An 18,103-nucleotide genomic window follows, 5' to 3' on the forward strand; every position below is an offset into this window, starting at 1 on the left:
TATATATATATATATATATATATATATATATATATATATATATATATATATATATAGTTATATATATATATATTTAGTTATATATATATATAACTATATATTTAGAATATTTAGTTCTTTTAGCACATACTAAAAAGTATTCAACTTAAGTAAAAATATGCTGAAGTATTAACTATGTTTACTTGAGTAAACTTTTTGGCTACTCTAGCCACCTCAGTCAATATTAAGTAAAAGTCTATTATCAAAAAGGATAAAGTACTACATTTGCATTAAGGTTTCTTATTGTATAGTTAGTATAAAGAAAATAAACATTACATATCAATTTTCCTCCTCTTGTACTTTATGTACTTTATTCATGATCATCCTATCATTAATATGAATAATAATGTTAAAACTTTCTAACAAAACAATGTGCACTTGACTGAAATTATGTTCAAGCAAGTACTGCCTAATAAAACGAGTTGATGCTAATCAAAACTAGTCAGAAAGCAGCACATCAAATACTTACTAAAGCTTCTTTAGCTGGATGAAAAAGCCTCCTTTAAGTGGTTACCTTTCTTTGCAGTAACTACAGGCACTCCTCCATGTTGCTCTGCTCCATAGAAACCACCAGACTGCCTCCAACATTTTAAACTCTACCAATGATGGCCTCTAACACAGCAGTAACAAACTGTCCCTCTACAGATGGGCCTCCTCCACCCGAGCACCAACCCAGTTCTGAACAGCACCCAGCCCTCTCTAGTCATGCCACCAATACCACAACTGACACAGGCACGCAAACTAGGTCACAGTTAGAGCTGCAGACGTTTTAAGCCTTAACAAAGGCAAGACACTTAGCTTTTTATGAACCTCTTAGTTTACAGGGGTTCCGTGGTAAACTGGTAGCACAAACTCTCAGACAGACGACTGATTTTTCTGATTTTTCTAAGCTGCAAGACACTATTGCATCTCAACACACTATGTACATTTTACTTTGCTGAATTAAATGTCATTCAAACATACTACTTGTCACTGTATTTGGAGGACATGTCAAAAGATGTGTTATTAAATCAGCATGAAGAACAAACAAAAGATGAATCCTTCACACTTCACCCTTATGGGTCCCTTTCATTTCAAGCTCCGCCTGTATCATAACAAAATAGGGCATCTGTAAACATGTTTGTTCCAGTTTTTTTTATATCACCAGTCTAATTTACAAGCGCAACATTTTTTTTTCCCACATCTTCAACATATACCTTCTGTCAACCACAAGAGGGAGTTGTGCCCTACATTCCCTTTGTTAGCTCAGCTAAAACACCTCCGACAAGGAAATAAAACCTTTGCCATGTAAAAAATCAAAACATAATTAGCTGATAAGAATTTCTGCAAGTCTCCAGTTTAAGACTGGAGGACTTCAGAGAACATGGAGAGTTTCCCTCAAGACGAATTTTGCCTAACGGAGTCCGCGCCTGGTTGGTTTCTTCAAAGCCTGCATGTGTCTGAAGAATTCATTCCCTCTATAATCAGTGTTCAACACTTTGTTGTCTAAATACAAAATGGTAACAGTTTGTGATTAGAATATTTTAGTATATTAATGATTTTATTTTCATACATTTTTCTTTATCTTGCTGAGATCTTGTTGGTCTGGATACTTTAGGCACTTTTACAATGATCTTAGATTTTCCTAATTTCTTTCTTGCTTGAAAGCTTTGATGGAAATCTCACATATTTTTTTTTTATTTGTTCTGGTCACGAACAGTCAACTTGGACATAAATGTACATATTCAATTTTGACTTTCAATAATAAACATTAAACATTCTGAGTTTGGTAGAAAGGTTTCATGGTGAGATGAGTCAAAAGATAATTAAACAGTGGCAAGAAAAATATTTGAATTATTCAAGGTGAGGTTTTTAAACCTGCGAATGCTGTAGCAATAGATAAGCATGAGGATAGGAGCATCATGCTGTGGGACTGTTTTCATAGCTGTGGCACTTCCGCATTTCACAAAGCTGAGATCCACATTCTTCAGATTTATTTCAACACAACTACAAGGAAGTGAAACGTGACTTTCCAATTGGGCAAAAAACCAAAGCATGTCAAAACTGTTAGATTTGATTAGAAAGGTCAGTATTAAGCTTTTGAAAGGGAAAACCTTAAGGAAGTCGTAGACTTGTAACGGAAGAGTTTTTCTCTCGCTTTATTGTAGTTCTTCATCTCTGTACATATTTTTCCATCGAAATGTGGAGTTTGAGCACAGCAGTACCTCTTTGCTGCACTCCTTGTTAAAGCCGTGTCATGAGTGCATTAACAAAGATTAAAAGGTCTTTGCAACAATTTCCTGTCCAGAGTGCAGCATATAAAGCCACAATCAGGTTATTTTAAGACATTTTAGTTGCATTTGCGGATATTTAAATGTGTCAGTTTATCCTGTAAAAATCTTCTAAAACTAGTTTGTTTTGTGTATGCAAACTTTTCTTCAGGCCAAATGAAGCCCTGAGAAGTTTTTATTTGGTCCATTGTGTCTACTCCTCCCAGTACTGTCAAAGCAAATGTAACTACATCTGTGAGATAAAAGATACATTTTAAACATTATTCTGGCGGTTTTGGCGTCTATTGTTTGCTCTATTTAAACAAAATTGAGGCCAGTAAAATTGCAACTTTTGCATCTGACTCGGGTGGAGAAGAAGAAAGCGGTACACTCATCGCATCTCCGTGTCCAGCTCAACTGACTGCTTTGCGTGCAGCACATTTCACGCTGAGACAGGCATGAGCACAATTAAAAGTTTAACATTTAATGAATGCCAATAAATCAGCATACCAGTACCTTGAAAATATTACCAGACAATTTACTCATTTAATCTGCTGGAGCTGGTTGTGGAATGAACTTCCTGAAAAGCTGAATGGTCTTTAGGCTTTGACTGAATACATTTTTGTTTACTGCAGGTTTCTGCTAAAAGTCAAGGATTACTCTTTCATTTCATTCTTTTATCTTTATTTCTTTGTGGTTTGCATTTTTACCAGATCTCTAAAATGCACAATTATGTTTTTAAGTTATATATTTTTTTTTAACTTGTATAGCACTTTGAATCATGGTTTATGACTTGGTGTACACTGCCTTAAGTCAACTTAAAAGTTTACTTAACATACAAAGTACTTTGGTCATTCATGCACTTCACTTGTAGTTTATCTTTTTAAGAATACGGTTTGGCTTTATCTTTAAGTTACTGGTTGCATTCCACGTTTGTTTCCTGCTAACTTTGAGACATGGGTAAGTTCTACAATGTCTATATTTCTAATATTTCTGTAAATCAATTTCTTATCTGAAAGTGGAAAAAGGGACATTTCTGATTAAAAATCTCAGAGATAACTTTATTTTTCAAAGTTGTCACAAATGTAGAAATCATTAAATGTTGCCACTTCTCCCCACCAGCATGAACGCCAACCTTCGCCCCACTCTACTCCTCTTTCCTCCTCTCTACTGCCCTCAGCCGCCCCTCCAGTTTGTTAACCCGGCTCTCCAAACCGGAAGTCTTCTCGGAGCTCGACGTGAACAGAGTCAGCAGGGCGACCACCAGCACCAGGACTCCCACTCGAATTGCCGTCGTCTCTGCGGAGGCGTGCTTGTCGGTCACAATCAGTCCGAAGAGCCAGAGAGCCAAAACCGTTTTCACAACCCAAAACAGCTGCTTGAAGACGCCAACCAGCAAACGGAGAAGGATGGTCAGAATCCAGTAGGCGATGAGGCCCACCAGGCCCCACTGGGCAACGGCGGTCACGCCCTCCGGGGTGAAGCGTGGCAGCGTTGCAACTGTGAAGACAAGGAATCCGTTTTAGGGTTTGCTATTTATTTATTCTGGAGAAAGCAGGACAGAACCAGCACTCGCACCTAAAAAGGTGTGGCAGCCTGACTGCCCACAGGTCCAGCTGCATATTTTCTCTCAAGCTCTACTCTGATTGGCGCAGAAACTTATCACACTGCAGCATGCAAAAAATGTAATGAGCGACACACCGAAGCTGAGAAAGCAGCAAAGTCTAAACACACAGACACCAGTGTCTCAGCTGCAAACAATCCTGGTACCCACCATCGAATCCTGTGACTCTGAGGATCTCGGTGACGTAAACGGCGATGACGTTCAGGCCGCTGGCTGCTCCCTCAGCCAAGAATCGGATTGCGGTCGACAGAAACTGTGGCGGAGACGGGCAGGAGAGAGAGACGGGAGAAGAGTGAGAGGCATGTTTTCGCGGCAAAGAAGACAGACAACATTCTGATCAAGCAGGGGCAAAACAAAGAGGAGGTACAGCCAGGCACAGAGTCGTTTATCACGCCGAGACAGAGATTTACAGCACGAGCCCGTGAAAGCAAGAGGCCTTGAGGTGCTGCTCCTCATGATAGGAGAGACAGCTGGGAGGAATCCCTCTCTATTCATTTAGAGTGTCTCCTCACAACACCAGAGTCAGATGCAGAACAGTCTTGTCCTGTAAGCTCAAGGTTATCCCAGTCAGATGGACTGAGGGTGGGAAGAGGGGGGTCTTATCTGCACCTGTTGCACTGCACAGTGACACATGGACCATGCACAGTGTTCGCACAAGTCCTAACATCTGACACTTAATATCACAGTGTGGCTTTACAGTGGGCTGCATGGCCGGATGGAGGATGACACTGTAGCCTGAGGAATGCTTGTGCAAACTCCAGTGGAAGGTTTTATATCAACAAAAGGACACAAAAGTATGACATTAATAATATATCAAAAGCTGATGGGAGGCAGAACAGAAAGGCTTGAACTGAATACAGTAACTTTATCTGTCAGACCTTGAAGTTGCTCTGCTACATTATGTTTACTTGCGCTGAGTCAGAGCTGCATGCAGAGATGTTGTGTTTGCTATTATTACTCAAAACCCTCGCTTATCCAGGTTCAGTTGGAGAGACGTTGTTTTGCTCTTTTTTTTTGTTGTGTTCTTGGTTGCATAACGAGGCAATTTCCATGCCAGGGATTGTGCGCGCACACGCACACCGTGGATTTTTACATTCCGAGATCTGCCATCTGAGTCACAGTGAGCAAGTTTGTTATCTAGTGACACATAAAAAACAAAAATATTATCTGCACAAGCTCACAGCAGGGAGAGAGGCTGCAGGCTCGCATGCAAATATCGCAAATGAGGCGGCGATGACTTCACAGAGGCCATTTTGCTTCAACTACAGGTGTTGAATGGGCTTAGCTCCAACTGCCCTGCTCCAAAGTTTCAGAGTCTTTTGAAAGGTTGCAATGGACCTAAACTCCCTGGCAGAGTTTTAGTCGTTTAAAACAGACTGATGTGGCAGAACTTGAGATTTAGAGAAAAACAAAAATCTTGATTCCCACAAACGTATGTGTGGCTAAATATTCTAAATCTTCCTATTTCAAACCCTAACTATGAGACCGTATTTCATTTGAAAGAGTAGCCAGAAGTATATAGTAGAAATGGCTCCATGAAAAAATAAAAACTACAAAAAAAATAAATAAAATTATTGCAAGCTTAGCAAATCTTACACTTCCCTCTCTTAAATACATGCTTGACGAATATTTAGTCAGTATGACATCCAGACAACTGGGTACCACCAAATTCACAGGATTGACCTTTGCCACCTGACCCCCAACCCCTCAGTGGCGCCACTTACAAAGTTGGAACCATGCCACGTAGAGTGTTTGGGAGTTTTCTTACCATAGCCAAGGCTTGGACGTTCTCCTGACCCAGCATTGATTCAAGATACAACACAGCACTCTGAAGAGAAGGGAGCCACAGCATGGTGGGGGTAGGGTCATGATGTGGGAGTTTATGCATGTGCATGGGTGAATGGTTTCATATAGAGGTTGAGGGGATCAGGAGAAGGATTAGGAAGTCGAGGAAGCATGGAGAGAGGGATGAGCGTGAAGGATGAAGAGAAAAAGTGACAGCTGAAAATTAGTAAATCACGTTTTTTGATCAAGAATATCACAGCTGAGTTAGATTATTAAGAATGAAAGGAAAAAAACAAGCATTTGCGAATAGAGATTAAAAAAAAAAAAAAAAAAAGCGAGAGTGTATAATGGTGTGTCGCGGCTCCTCCTGTACCTCAGCAGCTGAGCGGATCACTCCTGCTCCCACCAGCGACTCCGCGTACCGCTGGATCTCCTGGCAGGTTCCCGAGATGACGGTGCGCAGGGTGACCACCGGCGGGCTCTCCGCCTTGGTCTGCTGGCCCCCGGCCCAGCACAGCGACACGCCGAGAACCAGCGCAGCTACAGAAAGCCAAACCCGAGCCATGGCCCTGTCGGAGAACAATGGGGATGGGTGTGGAAACGGCGTGCCAAGATGTGCGCGCACAGGTTTTGCGCTGCAGCCCGGAGCAGCTCGGGGAGCCTTAGGCAGGGGCTCGGAAATCAAAAGCTCAATTAAAAATGGCTTCTGTGAGGAGCAGTCTGAGCGGGCTTCAAACGTGCATCTCAAGCGGGAAAACGTGAGAAAACCCGGTCCTGATCATCAAAGTGATCGGCAAAATTAGACGAAATCCCCTCGGGATCACAAATTATCCAGACAATTATGTTTGGCGGCGCTGCCAGAATCTGATCCAGAGCGACCCTGCATTAACAGCGGCTATATTTGGTGTTGAAAGGCTTCCAGCGGGGGGTCCGAGCACACGATCTGCAGTCAGGACGCAGCGGTTCATACAGGAGGGAAGAAAAAAAAATAAAAAGAAAATACAGCGGAAATACGTGAAAAGGCTTCCTTTGGTTGGGAGATTTATGAGAAAACGGGAGTGACGCGGCGAACCCGAGTGAACCTAAAGCTTCTTATTTCGGCTCCAGCGAGGCTTCGCGGCTCCTTGTGTCCCTTTGCCTGCATTAAACGGTAAACTGCGATGAATTACGCTCCTCAAACCTTCACGGATATAAGAAACACCTTCCTGAGCTCCACTCCCTTCCTTCAAGCGATTCTAACGACTGTTTCCAACGAGAAAACACGCCTGGATCTTCAGGGAGGAGGAGGAGGAAGAAGAGGGGGAGGAGAGCTCTGCAGCACAGGGATAAATAGAGATTTGCACACTGGGACTTGTGGTTTAACACACACAAAGTCAAATGTGAGCACTGCTCATAGATTTAGGCTCCAGCTCTTTTCTTGTGTGGTCAGAAAGCGTCAGCCCCGCTATCTTCCTTTGAAGTCTTTTTGCCACGTGCTGCACTTCTAATGCAGCACGTGGCATTATGGACTATAGACAGCGAGAGTGATTTATTCATTCACAAACAAGGATGTTTTGGGGTTTTTAGGTACAAAGTAGTCATTACATATAATAAACGTTTTAACTTGTTAAATAACAGTATCAATCCAGACACTAACTCATTACAGGATTGATCATTTTGCGACCCTACACTGGTTGGCCAGTAGGTGACGGTGCCTGAACTGACGCCTACAGGGACCAGACATAAAGTGCCATTTTCCAGGACAATCAAGTAACTATTTTACCTTAAGTTCTTATGAAAATCCAGTCTGTTTTAAGCATAACTGAATAAATTTGACGCCTTGAAATTGGGCCTGTCTCTTTAAGAAGCGTTTACTCTTGTCAGCCTTCAGAGTATCCTCACAAGGCTTCACATTATGCCATTTACGACCGTTCTTCTTAGCTTTGCACCGAGTAGTTGACATGATGACATCAGATGTGCAGTTCCACCAGGTGTTTGCTAACTGCTGCTGCTAGTCTGAAGGAGCTGAGCGGAAGAGTCCCAAGGAAAGAGGTGCTCTGTGAGATTAGCAGCGCATTTAGGTACCCCCAGATGGCTGCCATGGGAGATGTGAGGATTTCTCACACATGCAGGAATACTATTATAACATATACAACTCAAAAACAATTTCACATAATACCCATCTCCCATTCCCCTTTGATGAAATGGCGTCTACACAAGCGTACATCAACACCTACACTCCGCTTTGGATAAGCTGACCGCTGTAGAGTGTAAGCTACGCTGTGGAAGGTTAGGAGCTGGAATCAGAAGCACACATTTGATATCAGTTTAATAACTAGCTGAACATCAAAATACACCAAAGCAACATGGGAAATGTTAAAGAATTCAGAGGCAAGAAAATCATTTCTAATAAAAAAAAAAGAAGAAATGTACAATAAACAAGAGACACTTAATATAAACAACACTAAGAGAAATGTTCTTTTTTTTCACTGCAGTTTTTCATCCATTGCTCTCACATGCCGTTTTTAAAAGCAAGCAGACAAACACACAACACTCAGTATAAAACCATTCCTTCTGCACCAGAGAACATCAGCGTAGTAGTGGATACTGGATGGGAATGTTTCAGTCATTATGTGGGGGGAGGAGGGGGGCAAAAAAAACCTTTTAATAAAGTCTTCCACTTGGCGCATCACTGAAATCATCCTGTGGCTGCACTTAATACCCTGTGAAAGGATGGACCACATGATTGCAGTGCCGACTCTTGCTTCAGGCAACGGCTCCTATTCATCCCAATTGAAGGAGGGCAGAGTTGGTGGATTTAGCCAATGTAAATGCGATGGAAGTCATTCGCCCCGAAGGCGGCGTTGCACTTGGGGCACTTCCTCTGCCGAGTGTCGTAGCGCGTCTTGACGCACTCGAAGCAGAAGACGTGGAAGCATTTTGTCAGGACGGCGTCCTTCACCCGGGAGTTGCAGCACGGGCACGTTAGGCGAGCCTGCAGGAGGGAAGGGAAGAAGAGGAGGAAATGTCTTCAACAGCCATTAAGGTTCTTGGCTGAGTGGTTTAAAGATGAAGGCATGCGAATTTGTAAAGCAGCTAGGGCTTTGTTGTTTTAGCCGAGTCATAAATCTTGTAAACAAGGCTTTCACAAATCATTCAGACTTGTCATAATTACACAAAACCACTGACTCATTTACAGACAAATGTTAGGAAAATCTGACCATGACACTGCTGTTAGAGTCAAAATATTAAAGTATTTCAAAATGTGGCTGGTGTTATGAAAAAAAAAAAAAAAAAAGTAACAGAAATTTAACTTGAAGGCTGTTCATCTGTTTTTATGTCGGATGTTTTAGTCAAGCACAAGATTGTAATAAATGTAAGCTTTCTATCTTTTATGCGTACCTTGTACTCGTTAATTTCTTCGTTCAGGATTTCGTCTCCGTTGCTGATCTTCTCAGCTGGTTTCTTGGCTTTTTCAATCTTTCTCCTTAGCTTGGAGATGTCCTCCTGAAAAACAATCGACTGTGAGGGGAAAAAAAAAAAGAAAATCTACCACAAAGTGAGGCGCTGAATGACCTTCATCTTCTGGTATAAAAGACGAGCTTACGCACCTAGCAGTACAAATACAAATACAAATCTGTTTAATCACTGATTAGAAGATAAAATAATAAGATGAGATGTCATGATAGAGCGATAAATTATGATAATAAATAAGTAAAATTCAAATTGAATAAATAATTAAATTAAATGATTAGAACTTGGGACATTTAGGATTAAACCATTTGAATAAAAAAAAACTATTTTAAAATCATTCCAGATGTTATTAAAAAACCTAAATCATTTTATTGCACTGTAACAAAAAAGATTATGTGATTAATAATTAAAAAAAAAATAACTTGCCAAGAAAGGTGGAAGACATGCAGCAAAAAGGTCCAGGGCTGCATGTCCAACACCAAAACACTGACGACTGCTCCTCATCTGGCCAAGAGTTACCCAAGCGTCTCATTTTATAAACAGCTATTATAAAAACCCTTGCTCCTCAACGCGTTAGTATTTCAGTAATGAGCAAAACTGAGAAAATTTAAACAAGGAATCTGCAGAACAGAATTCCCCAATACTGAAAAGGATTTTACACTTGAAATGTAAAATCCACGCGTCCTTCTTGAAAACAGTTCACACAATGTCTTCATTCAAGCTGAAAGGTTAAGAGCAGTTATCCAGTAATGATGATAATCTCCGATGATGTTTGCAAACTCTACAAACAGACAGCACACCAGGAAGCGCAGCGCTGCGAGCATCGGCTGTGTTTACATTTCAGAAACTGATTGCACCAATTAACTCAGCTGGTGCAGTGAAGTAGCTCCTTTCATCATTTGTCTGTTTCAGGCTCAACCTGAAACAGACTTAGATCTACAGTCAAAGGTAGAGATTTATTTTTTAATACTTTCTTTTTTCTTTTATCATCGTTAAATTAAATAGTGGATATTTGGATCGATTTTAAACCCATATGATGCATCCCCAACAAAAGCTTCTCGTTATAATTGGCATCAGTAAATGAATGCTGGACTTTATTTTTGAAATAATCTTCAGTCGCTTGTCATTCAGTTCAAGTGGTAACGATATTGAAATAAAAACTTCATGTTATTATCATCAATTTCATCATTTGACAGACCGAGTGCAGGTTTAGCCTCTGTGTGTGTGTCGCTACCTGCGCTCGCCGGGCGTTGAAGGACTCCTTCTCTCTGGAGATGCTGTTCTCCACCACCTCCTCTCTGACCAGCTTCAGCTTCTGCTGAACCTGCTCCAGCTGGGCTCGCAGCTCCTCTGACAGCAGCGCAGACTCCTGAGCCTGCAGCCGCGACAGACGTCATCCAACTTAAACTCGTGTTGTTGTTTTTTTTTAAACCACGATCTATTAGAATGTTTAATTTCTCCACAGTTTTAAAGGATTAAGTTTCTGATCAACATGTTACCTTTCGTTTGTTCATGTCCAAAGCTTGTGTTCGAAGCGCCAGCTCCCTCTCCGCAGTACTAATGGTGCCCTGCAGGAGGCGCTCCTTCTCCTCCAGCTTCCTGACCACCTGCAGCTGTGCATCCACCTGTCAATCACAACCATAACAAATGAGTCCGAAAGAATCTAATAAACCTCAAACATGATTTAAGTTAAAAACCAAATGAAAAAGATAACAGTAAATTGATCTCACTGTAATTTGTCAACAGTAGACTATTAGGGACTAACGAGGCCTTCACTGCCTTACTATAAAGTGTTCGATGAATACAAAGCATCTTTTTATTTGAGATAATATATAAGATGAGCTGCTGAGGCGTGGCTTCATGTTGCACCTGAGTTTTTAAGGTGAGGAGTTGGTCGGCAAGCTCTTCCTTTTCCTCCTTCAGAAGCTTGTGGATCTGGTTGGACTTGATCCGCTCGCTCATCAGCTTGAAGTTGGCGTCGTCTTTCTCCCGGAGCTGCTGCATGAGGCGGATATTTTGTTCCTGCATGTCCTCGAAGGCCTGGCCCGTCACGTCCATCTCGCTCAGCAGCGCGTCTTCCTCCTGACGGGTTTTGCAGGGAGAAGTGAGACAGAGAAAAAAAGAGAACCGGGCAGAAAGCTGGTGAATGTAAACGACCTGGTGGAGCTCAGACCTGTTTGGCGATGGACAGCTTCTTGTTGAGGATGTCTATCTGTTCTTCTACTGAGCGGATCTTTCTTAGAGCTTCTTCATCCGCCATTTTTTTGCCCTCTCTTCTCTCCCTCTCCTCCAGCTCCCGCAGCCTCTGCCGAAGCTCCTCTGCCTGCAATAAAGAGGAGATGCATTGTCACATCGCATTCAACAAACTCTTCTTTTTTTTTTTTGTAAAACTAAGAACAATATCCAGACTAAACGGGAAAAATGTTTTACAACAATTAAAACAGCTCAAGGATTATGATCACCTCTGACTTGGTCTTTTTCTCTGCAGCCATGAGCTGGACTTTGTCTCTCTGCTCCTTCGGTGCCGATCGATACATGTCCAGCAGCAGCTTCATCTCTCTCTGGGACTCCTGGGCTTTCCTACAAAGTTACAGATGCATATTGGGAAGAAATTTTAAGTTTCAGAAAAAAATCCGGCTACAGTCGGAATTCTGCATAGATCAAAGCCTTTCTAGATGCTGATTTGCAAGGTCATTAAAAGATCCAGACTATACGTACAACACAAGACGGATGGGAAATACAACTTTCCAAACGTACTTTAGTTCTGCTCGGACGATCTTCAGCTGCTCCATCTCTTTCCTCTTGGATCCTCCGATCATGGCGAGCCGATCTCCGCCCGTCTCCTCCGGATGGCTGCTGACGCCCGGCTTCTCCCTTTCCTCCTTCACCCCGCTGCTACTGCTGCTGCTGCTCCGGGTCGGCCGCTCTCTCTCCTTCTCCTTTTCTCTCTCTCTGTCTTTCTCCTCTTTCTTAATAATGTCTTTTTCTTTCTTTTCCTCCTTCTCTTTTTTCTCATCTTTTTCCTCTTCTTTTATGTTTGCATCCGGTTCGATGCCGGGCTCCGTTTTCAGTGAAATTCCTTTCAAGGAGGACAAGGCGGATCCAAATGAGCAACGACGACCCGGGAAAATGAAACTACCGTGATTGTAAATGTAATTTACCGGTGCTGCTCGGTGTGGACGAGCCGTTATCCGGCTCCGTTTTGACCACAGGCTCTCCAGAAATAGCCGGGGTCGAAGGAGAGGTCAACTCATCCTTCACGTCCATCTCTGTGCTCGACTGCGACTGGAGGATGGCGCTGCCCTTTGAGGCGCGGATCTACACAACGAGGAGACGTCTTTAGCTCGGGTGTTTCACCTCATAGCTTCTGACTCGCTGTCCCGTTCTGACCTACCTGGTGGAGCTCAGCTTGCGTCTCTCTCAGTCTCAGCTTGTACTTCACCACCTCTCCTTTCAGCTGCTGGTTGTGTGTCTGCAGCGTGCTTATAAGGTGACGCATCTCCCTGTTGATGGGACCTAAGAGAAAAGGCGCGATTTAAAATGAGAAGATGAACCGGTAAAAAAAAAAAAAAAGTAGAGCTGAAACAATTAATCATGATGAATCGATGAATCGATTTCCGAAATAGTCATCAAGTAATTAATCATTAACTGGAGAATGCAGAATCATAAAAGACCATTTGCCGAAAGAAGAACACTCTCCCTCCTGGCTCTGATTGGTTGTTTCTGACCGGGAGCGGTGCATTTCTTCAGATAGATAGGTGGATTACCTGCTTGCTCGTTGGCTGCCAGAGTCTGTTCAAATTCGATGCGCAGCATCTCGTACTCCTTCTTGACCTGAGCCAACGTGTCTTCCAGCTGAAACACTTCAGTGCGGACCTTCCTCTGCAGGGCCACCTCATCATTCTGCGCAAAGACACGATGAAAGCGAGCAGAAGTTAAGACAGGGATGCCTTTAAACCCCGACATGAGCGAGGGAGCGCGCACGCGCTCGTGCACCAACCTAACCCACCTCCATGTGCTCCAGCTGTCGAAGGCGCGCCGTCCTGGTAGTGTTGAGGCGAGCCCGGGTTTCGTCTAACTGGGCCTTGAGGGTCAGGGACTCGTTGTAGAGCACAGAGAACTGAGACTGCAGACAGCGGTACTCTGAGGACTCTTTGACCAAACCTTCAGCTCGACTCAGCAGCTCCGTCTGGCAACCAAGAAAATGATTAGCAAACAACGAAGCCAAAGAAAAATAAGTTGAAATGACATAGAAAAGTTTCAGTTCTTTGGATATCTTGACAGGCTACAAATTTAAACCAAAATAATGCAACGCCAAAGTTAAAGGAGCAAGTTTCATGGGCTTCGAAGTTTGAAGCCGGCTTTACTCCAACGCGTCAATAAAACCCGGAGCATCCGAATGCAATACGAAATAACATGAAGTGTAAAGACAAAGTGAGTAATTTAGTCTCAGTAATTGTTCTTTTAAGACCTCAGGGGTTTGTTGGAGAACATTTAGCAACACCAAGACCAAGGAGAACAGCAGAGTGTGCAGGGATAATGTTATGGAGAAATTTAAAACACAGATAGGTTTTGTAACAATATCTCAAGGCTTGAAAGTCTCCCGGGACACTTCTCAGTCTAACAGTGATACATGGTGGCAGCATCATGCCGTCAGAATAAATACCGGCTAATACTGGAAGTAATACTGTAAAAGGCTGTAATAGACTTGAGATTCAGGAGAAGGTTTACCGATCCTAAACATGCAGCCAGAGCTACACTCACAGGGTTTAGATCAAAGCATATTCATGTATTAGCTTGGTCTAGTCAAAGTCCAAACATGGATCTAATTGAGATTCTACGGTGAAACCTGAACACTGCTGTTCACAGCTGCTTTCTGTTCAGTCTGACTGAGCTTGGCCTCTTTTGCAAACAACGAGAAACCACTTCAATCTCTAGTTGTGGAAAGCAGAATAAAACCACAAAACAGATTTTAATTGCTAAATAAATTAAGAATGTTGTACAATTTCCTTTCACTTCACAATTGTGTCCTTTTTGGTAGAATGTCACAGTTAAATATTGAAAAAAATATCTTTTTGTGGTTTTAATTTGTGATTTTAATGTGAAAAAAATTGGAAAAAACTTAAGTATTAATACTTTTTCAAGGCAATGTAGACTGGATAAAAATGTCACCCAGCAAAGATCCATTTAGTATCTTGAGCATCACAACAAAGTGTCTTTGAGCTCGAGTTGATGCAGTTGCTGAGTTTTGTTCAGCTTTAAAAACGTGGAGCCAAAGCTCCGCTGCTGAAACGCAGAAGACTGAATTGAAAACGTTGCTGCAACAACGGAAATACCTTCATGTTGTTGTTCTCCTGCTGGACGTTTTGCAGGTCCTGCTGGAGCTTCTGCAGCTCAACGAGGCGATTTTCTGCCAGCTCCGTGTTCTCCTCCAACTCACTGTTCATCTCCTCAAACTATAAAATAAACAAAAAAAAACATTAAATGTGAACCAATCTGAGAAACTAAATAAATGAAGAAATAAATGAAAGAGGAAAAAGAAACCTAACCTTTCTTTTGTTAATCGTGATTGTTCCACACACGCTGCTGGCCTCACCACACACTTTGTAGCCTTTGCTGTTGACCTGTACAGCACAGGTGTTGTAGTTTAACACAAACTACAACATACATCTTAATCCAGCTACTGACAAAATTCAGTCTCACCCGCTCCAGAATTTCGCTCAGGTGGGCATTCAGCCTGTTCTCTCGACGGCGGATCTTCTCCATGTCCCACTGGAGCTCTTCAATCCGAGCCTGCAGCTCGCTGACGCGCTGGTCCGCCTTGTTGGCCGCCCGACCCAAAGACCGAGACTGCAAAGGACAAGGAGAGCAAAGACTGATGAGGAGACAGGACTCTTCATTACAACAGAGGCTTCAAGCTCCAGTCATCAGGAACCAATGTCCTGCAACTTTTCCATGTGCTTGTGCTTCCACAAACCCAAATTAAATAATCTGTTTCTCATCAGGACTCTGCAGAACCTGACTGGATGCTCCATTAGATCAGACATCTAGGTAAAAGTTGCAGAACCGACCCCTGCAGTACAAGCAGCCAACTGTTTAAGATTGCTCTACAAGGTTTCAAGCAGTTACATTTTGTAAAACGGCAAAAATTATTCATCCTGCCGTTTTATGTCTTCCTAGTGAGATGCCCCACATATTTTCACAGGCAACAAATTTCAAGATTTATGATAAAAAAAAAATACACAGAAATCTTCACTATAAATATTGTCAAAGAAATCGATACATTTTCCTTGATCTGCATTCATCAAGGAAAAATTAAAATACTTATTTTAAAGTTTAATAAAAAAAAAAACACCACATGGGCATGATCTTATAATTCCTTCAAAAGTGCCATCTCTGTGAAATAATCTCATCCGTATTGGTCAAATCAAAAAGCAGGACTGGTGCATCTCGATTTGAGGAGAACAACCACTAAGGAGGAAGTCTATATACCTCGCTGGTCATGTGACTGTGTTTCTGTTTCAGGTTCTCGGTCAGCTGCTGGAGCAGCTCGTTCTCCCTGCTCAGGAGGGAGTTCAGCTTGATTGCGACTTGCTTCAGACCACCGTCTGTAAAAACACAATTTTTTTTTTCCAGATTAAGTTTCATTCTGTTGCAGTGCCATCATTGCCTCTTTTTATTTTTTTTGGAGAAACTCCTGCATGTTTCCCCTCACCGCCCCCAGAGTCAAGCTCCGTTTTCAGTTGGTCCAAGGTGCTCTTCAGGTTCTTGTAGATCTCCACCAAACGACTGGCCTGCTTCTGGCTCGACTCCACCCTCTCCTGCAGCTCGGCCTCCATCTCCTCGCTGGTGCTGCTTGCCAGTGTCGCCAAAAAGGAGTTTGACGTTTCTCCTTGATGCCCTGGGTGAAAAACAGGGAAAGAAATGATTGGTTTAGTATTTGTTTAATATATTCATGCTGTTCTTTTTTCTGTTCCTGTGCCCGATCCATAATAACCTCTGTCCTTGGCCCGCTCCTGGTTTGAATCTCCGTCGGGTTCTGGAGTTTCCGGCTTCAGGCTCCGTCCCTCGCCTGTTGGAGATTTCTCCGGTTCGCTGCTTGTTTGGTCGTAGCGCCTGATGAGGAGTCGGATGTTCTCATCGAACTGAAAGAGGGCAAGTTGTGACATGTTTTTACTTCACGTAAAAGAAATTAACCCAAGCCATTCCTCTTTAATGTTCTTTCTCTGAATGTTCACCTGGTTCCAATATCTGTTGAGAATAAGCAAACTGGCATCATCTGTAGCCTGCCGAGTCTCCAGTCTTTCAATTCGCTCTCGCAGCTCGTCCTCAATCACCTGCAAGCCAATCAACCAACAGATGAAGCACAGTGCAGCTTTCTTTGACTGTGTCCAGAGTTGTAAACGTTCATTGAAGTAAATGAGTGTACCTGTCTTAGATCGAGAGATTCTCCCAACTTTCGGTTCTTAGCTTGCAGAGCTTTGATGTCTTGTTCCTCCTGGAAAACATTTCATTCAGATCGGAAAATAATGAAAACTTCACACTTTTCTGATGCATCTTATCTGCAGAAGAAGATAAAAGAGAGGCTCACAGAGTTGGACACTCCTCCCAGTTTGATGACCGTCTCCACCGCGGTGCTCCCTCCGGCTCCAGCGCTCACACCGGGACCTCCGTCCTCTCCATCCCGCTCCCTCCGCTTCTCCGGGGGGGCACCGGAGGAAGAGGGCCCACAGGGGTCAGCAGGACGCTTCTGCCCCGACATCTTCTAGCTTAAAAGCAACAAAAGCAAACAATTACCGCAGATGCAATTTAGCAATACGGCTTTACTTTTTATTTTTTAAGCCAAATACTCCACAGTGATAATAACATAAATGTAGAAAAACAATGCTGTTTTAACATTCAGACTCTGGGGAAGCTGCCTGAAACTCTCTCTGCATGTTAGCTAGCTGCTAACGGCAGATGCAAAAGAAACTGAAGAGATTTAAAGCTGAACAGTCGATTTGCCACCACCGTCTGATAACACGTTCAGTATGAAATGTTATAACCAAACCCTTACCGATTTAAATGTTAACAGTTATTGACCGAATCTGTTTCGAAATGTTGATGTTACGACTCCTTCCCGCACGGAAACGGAAATGTTAGCATTCTGGAGGGAGGGCGGGGCCACCTTCACCTGACATCCGCTCTCTATCGCCATCTCCAGTAAAGGAGGCCGCTCTAAACGCGTTCAATCTCAATATTTTCTGTAATGTAATACAGTTATATAAACGGGGTTTTAACGATAAGGATTTATTCTAAAGGACAAAAAACGTTTACTTTTTATCTATGTGTCGAGTTCTTTATAACTGCCAATTGAGCCACCCATCTGGTGCCTCAGGGTTCCTTACTTGGGCCTATTTTCTTTTCTTTTTATATTTCTTTGGTGATAATGATTAATATTTCTTTTTAGCTTCATAAAGGGTGTAGATATAATTTTCTAACAAAGAAATATTTCCTGAAAACAAGTGCTGGTTTTGAGTGCCAATATCATTCTGGGCAAAGTTGTGTTTTTGTCTTACTCTGACTGTAATAAGAAATTATTATTATTATTATTATTATTATTATTATTATTATTATTATTATTATTATTATTATTATTATTATTATTATTATATTATTTTTTTAATTACAACCTTTTTCACTTACAATTGGTTCAAAACATTGCAGTGCAGCGAGATGGCTCACTACATAAATTCAGTTTTTGAGGTACCTTGGGATATTGCAAAAGCCTTGTTATGTTAAAATTTGGGTTACCAGAGGACACTTTTTGCTCTGGTTAGCATAGCATAGAAAATTGTAAGAAAAATGATGAGCTTTAGTCAGTTCATCAGGGATCCATACTTGAACCAGTTTACTTTGTATGTCCCTCTTCAATAAAGATTAAACAATTTATGTTTTAGCTTGAGCAAGGTTG

The 18,103-nt window shown here is 42.2% G+C and overlaps 2 protein-coding genes across 2 annotated transcripts; both read right to left on the reverse strand.

Annotated features, from left to right (window-relative positions):
• Window positions 1-3,321: 3,321 nt before the first annotated feature.
• On the reverse strand, window positions 3,322-6,972 carry LOC106920322 (uncharacterized). The gene is made up of 3 exons (XM_014991260.2): window positions 6,071-6,972; window positions 4,063-4,165; window positions 3,322-3,788 (listed from the first exon to the last, which is right to left on the reverse strand). Exons 1-3 carry the CDS (start codon window positions 6,260-6,262, stop codon window positions 3,436-3,438), a joined length of 648 nt encoding a protein of 215 aa, XP_014846746.1. The 5' UTR covers window positions 6,263-6,972; the 3' UTR covers window positions 3,322-3,435.
• A 1,016-nt stretch (window positions 6,973-7,988) lies between these two features.
• On the reverse strand, window positions 7,989-17,334 carry rnf20 (ring finger protein 20, E3 ubiquitin protein ligase). The gene is made up of 22 exons (XM_014991256.2): window positions 17,207-17,334; window positions 16,742-16,919; window positions 16,580-16,648; window positions 16,389-16,487; window positions 16,148-16,295; window positions 15,866-16,051; window positions 15,643-15,758; window positions 14,854-15,000; window positions 14,700-14,774; window positions 14,487-14,606; window positions 13,160-13,339; window positions 12,918-13,053; window positions 12,545-12,666; window positions 12,312-12,468; window positions 11,908-12,229; window positions 11,613-11,730; window positions 11,324-11,473; window positions 11,020-11,232; window positions 10,650-10,775; window positions 10,385-10,525; window positions 9,079-9,183; window positions 7,989-8,671 (listed from the first exon to the last, which is right to left on the reverse strand). The coding sequence occupies exons 2-22, from the start codon at window positions 16,910-16,912 to the stop codon at window positions 8,495-8,497; spliced, it is 3,078 nt and encodes a 1,025-aa protein (XP_014846742.2). The 5' UTR covers window positions 16,913-16,919; window positions 17,207-17,334; the 3' UTR covers window positions 7,989-8,494.
• Between the last annotated feature and the right edge of the window lie 769 nt (window positions 17,335-18,103).

Source organism: Poecilia mexicana, unplaced genomic scaffold, assembly GCF_051168715.1.
Source record: "Poecilia mexicana isolate PSO_F unplaced genomic scaffold, ASM5116871v1 scaffold_10, whole genome shotgun sequence".
Lineage (NCBI taxonomy): Eukaryota > Metazoa > Chordata > Actinopteri > Cyprinodontiformes > Poeciliidae > Poecilia > Poecilia mexicana.

Excerpts from the sequence above, each read along its gene's own strand:
- rnf20 (XM_014991256.2), bottom strand. The coding sequence starts at position 16,912 with ATGTCGGGGCAGAAGCGTCCTGCTGACCCCTGTGGGCCCTCTTCCTCC. Across the intron at positions 14,607-14,699 it reads TCACGATTAACAAAAGAAAG|TTTGAGGAGATGAACAGTGA; the intron begins GTTAGGTTTCTT and ends TTTATTTTATAG. Across the intron at positions 12,469-12,544 it reads CGCAAGCTGAGCTCCACCAG|ATCCGCGCCTCAAAGGGCAG; the intron begins GTAGGTCAGAAC and ends CTCGTTGTGTAG.
- LOC106920322 (XM_014991260.2), bottom strand. The coding sequence starts at position 6,262 with ATGGCTCGGGTTTGGCTTTCTGTAGCTGCGCTGGTTCTCGGCGTGTCG. Across the intron at positions 4,166-6,070 it reads TGATCCGCTCAGCTGCTGAG|TTTCTGTCGACCGCAATCCG; the intron begins GTACAGGAGGAG and ends TCTCCGCCACAG. Across the intron at positions 3,789-4,062 it reads CAGAGTCACAGGATTCGATG|TTGCAACGCTGCCACGCTTC; the intron begins GTGGGTACCAGG and ends TTGTCTTCACAG.